Consider the following 2,924-nt stretch of genomic DNA (forward strand, 5'->3'; position numbering starts at 1 on the left):
TGCTCTGTTTTTCCATTGGCTACAGAACGGAAATAAAAACTTCCAAAACACACTTTCCAATCCAGAAACTTCTTTTACTGCAGGAAGTTAGAAAAGTTTGAACGAAACCCTCAAAAAATGACAAGTGATTACAATTACCAAAACATTTTTTGAACTTGCCAATGTCCTGTCAAACAAGTTGTGTTAAATTAGAACTCTCTCTCTGGGCAGCCAAGACGCAACACTAATATTTAAACGACATGATTCATTACTTTACATCATGCTCCTAAATATTTACAAACAGCATTTCATTTCTTAAGGTGCACTCCTTATCTCTGCTATCAACACTGAGGAGTTTTTCTGAATGTCGACCTTAACAGAAAGTCAACATGAATCTCAGCCCAACCAAACTATCCTGGGAGCTGCAAATTACACAGTTCTGGATTCGGATAATTTATAACACATCTGGCTAGTCAACGACCTGAAAGCCAGACTGCTGTGGTGGAGTAAAGAGGAGAGGGCCAGAGCAGACGGTCTTTATCTCTTTCTCTCTCTCTCTCTCTCGCTCTCTCTCTCTCTCTCTCTCTCTCGCTCTCTCTCTCTCTCTCTCTCGCTCTTTCTTTGTCTGCGATCAGCTCAGACCCAGCTCAGAGACTCCAGGATCAGTACTGGGATAGCCTCAGAGTCGGACGCCCAGGCTTCGCTTACATTAAACCTTTACTCACAAGCTTGGTCACCAGCAGAATGACTCCAGGACCAGTGCTGTTACTGTGGGCTCTGGCTCTTCTCGCTACCGTGGCAAGCCAGGAGTATGAGAACCGTATGGAGAGCCATATCGACCGCTCTGTCCCCTGGATCCACACCTTCCGCCAGGGGTTCAACTTCCAGTGTCCCCATGGAGAGGTGCTGGTGGCCCTGCAGAGTGTCTTCAGTGAGAAGGAGGGATCCGACCGCCTCTGGGCCTTCGAGTGCCAGCAGACTCCCACCACCCTGGGGCACCCCACAGAGTGCTGGTGGGACGACACCAACCGTGCTGGGATGGAGTGGTAGGTCCCTGATGCCATCTCTGGTCATCTCTGTCTCTCTTTGACCTCTCTGTCGTGTGCCCTCTTTGACCTCTGTGACCTCTGGGCTTTCTGTGCCCCTGATCCTTGTCTAGAAGTGTCATGTTTACACTGGTATTCAGTTATCTCTAATCTCTATAGATGTGGAGGTACCCTGTGGTGTGAATCTTCTGGTTATCTCTAATCTCTATAGATGTGGAGGTACCCTGTGGTGTGAATCTTCTGGTTATCTCTAATCTCTATAGATGTGGAGGTACCCTGTGGTGTGAATCTTCTGGTTATCTCTAATCTCTATAGATGTGGAGGTACCCTGTGGTGTGAATCTTCTGGTTATCTCTAATCTCTATAGATGTGGAGGTACCCTGTGGTGTGAATCTTCTGGTTATCTCTAATCTCTATAGATGTGGAGGTACCCTGTGGTGTGAATCTTCTGGTTATCTCTAATCTCTATAGATGTGTGGTACTGTTTGCTGGAAGCAAGTTAGGGTTCCCCTTTGTGTAGTGTGTTCTCTGTAGTGTGTTCTCTGTAGTGTGTTCTCTGTAGTGTGCCCTTTGTAGTGTGTTCTCTGTAGTGTGTTCTCTGTAGTGTGCCCTTTGTAGTGTGTTCTCTGTAGTGTGTTCTCTGTAGTGTGCCCTTTGTAGTGTGTTCTCTGTAGTGTGTTCTCTGTAGTGTGCCCTTTGTAGTGTGTTCTCTGTAGTGTGTTCTCTGTAGTGTGCCCTTTGTAGTGTGTTCTCTGTAGTGTGCCCTTTAGTGTGTTCTCTGTAGTGTGTTCTCTGTAGTGTGTTCTCTGGTCGTCTGATACGTGGCACGCTCACGTCTGACCATCTGCATCCCCTCTGGCGTTCTCTGATCTCTATCGATGTAAGATGTGCTGAAAACAAAGGCAAGGCTGCAGCTGTAACGAGGCTGGAACGGGCTAATTGGGTGGGTGAGGAGAGTCAAATTTGGTAATTGCTAATTATGGACAGTTTTATTTCCCTCCGGGCTGAGTTGTAAAACCCTCAGTCTCAGCAACAGGAAGACTGAATGCTCTATGCTATTGGTGTCTGTGTCGGGAAAGCCTGAGCTTAGATGAGATTTAAGGATAGACCGTTTTATTGTCCTTTTAAGGCCCTCCATGATCCATGTCCATAGAGGAACCTCTCTAGCATGAATCATCACGTTTACATTATGCTTAGGTTTACGTTTATTGGTACATTAATATCTAAAATAGTGAATTGGAGTGCTTTATGATCAACAGAGACTCATATGAAGACTCAGGAATCCTAAAAAACTCGAATTCGTTATTCTGAAGTCTAGTCTGAAAAGGTAGGAGGCAGGATGACAGAGACCCATCACATAGTCTTCAGAGAGCCATCACATCGTCTTCAGAGAGCCATCACATTGTCTTCAGAGAGCCATCACATCGTCTTCTGCTGAGCCATCACATCGTCTTCAGAGAGCCATCACAGAGTCTTCAGAGAGCCATCACATCGTCTTCAGAGAGCCATCACATCGTCTTCAGAGAGCCATCACCTAGTCTTCAGAGAGCCATCACATAGTCTTCAGAGAGCCATCACCTAGTCTTCAGAGAGCCATCACATAGTCTTCAGAGAGAGCCATCACCTAGTCTTCAGAGAGCCATCAGTCTTCAGAGAGCCATCACAGTCTTCAGAGAGTAGTCTTCTTCAGAGAGCCATCACAATCAGAGAGTCTCTTCAGAGAGCCATCACGTAGTCTTCAGAGAGCCATCACCTAGTCTTCAGAGAGCCATCACCTAGTCTTCAGAGAGCCATCACCTAGTCTTCAGAGAGCCATCACAGTCTTCAGAGAGCCATCACATAGTCTTCAGAGAGCCATCACAGAGTCTTCAGAGAGCCATCACCTAGTCTTCAGAGAGC

At 46.4% G+C, this 2,924-nt stretch overlaps 1 protein-coding gene across 1 annotated transcript in view; it reads left to right on the plus strand.

Annotated features, from left to right (window-relative positions):
- The first annotated feature begins 450 nt into the window (after window positions 1-450).
- The window catches only part of dpt (dermatopontin), a 21,163-nt gene continuing 18,689 nt past the window's right edge, over window positions 451-2,924 (plus strand). The window contains exon 1 of the mRNA XM_042322830.1: window positions 451-1,025. Coding sequence (XP_042178764.1) covers window positions 724-1,025 — 302 coding nt within the window. The 5' untranslated portion in view covers window positions 451-723. The remainder of the gene's footprint in view (window positions 1,026-2,924) is intronic.

Source organism: Oncorhynchus tshawytscha, linkage group LG06 (genome assembly GCF_018296145.1).
Source record: "Oncorhynchus tshawytscha isolate Ot180627B linkage group LG06, Otsh_v2.0, whole genome shotgun sequence".
Lineage (NCBI taxonomy): Eukaryota > Metazoa > Chordata > Actinopteri > Salmoniformes > Salmonidae > Oncorhynchus > Oncorhynchus tshawytscha.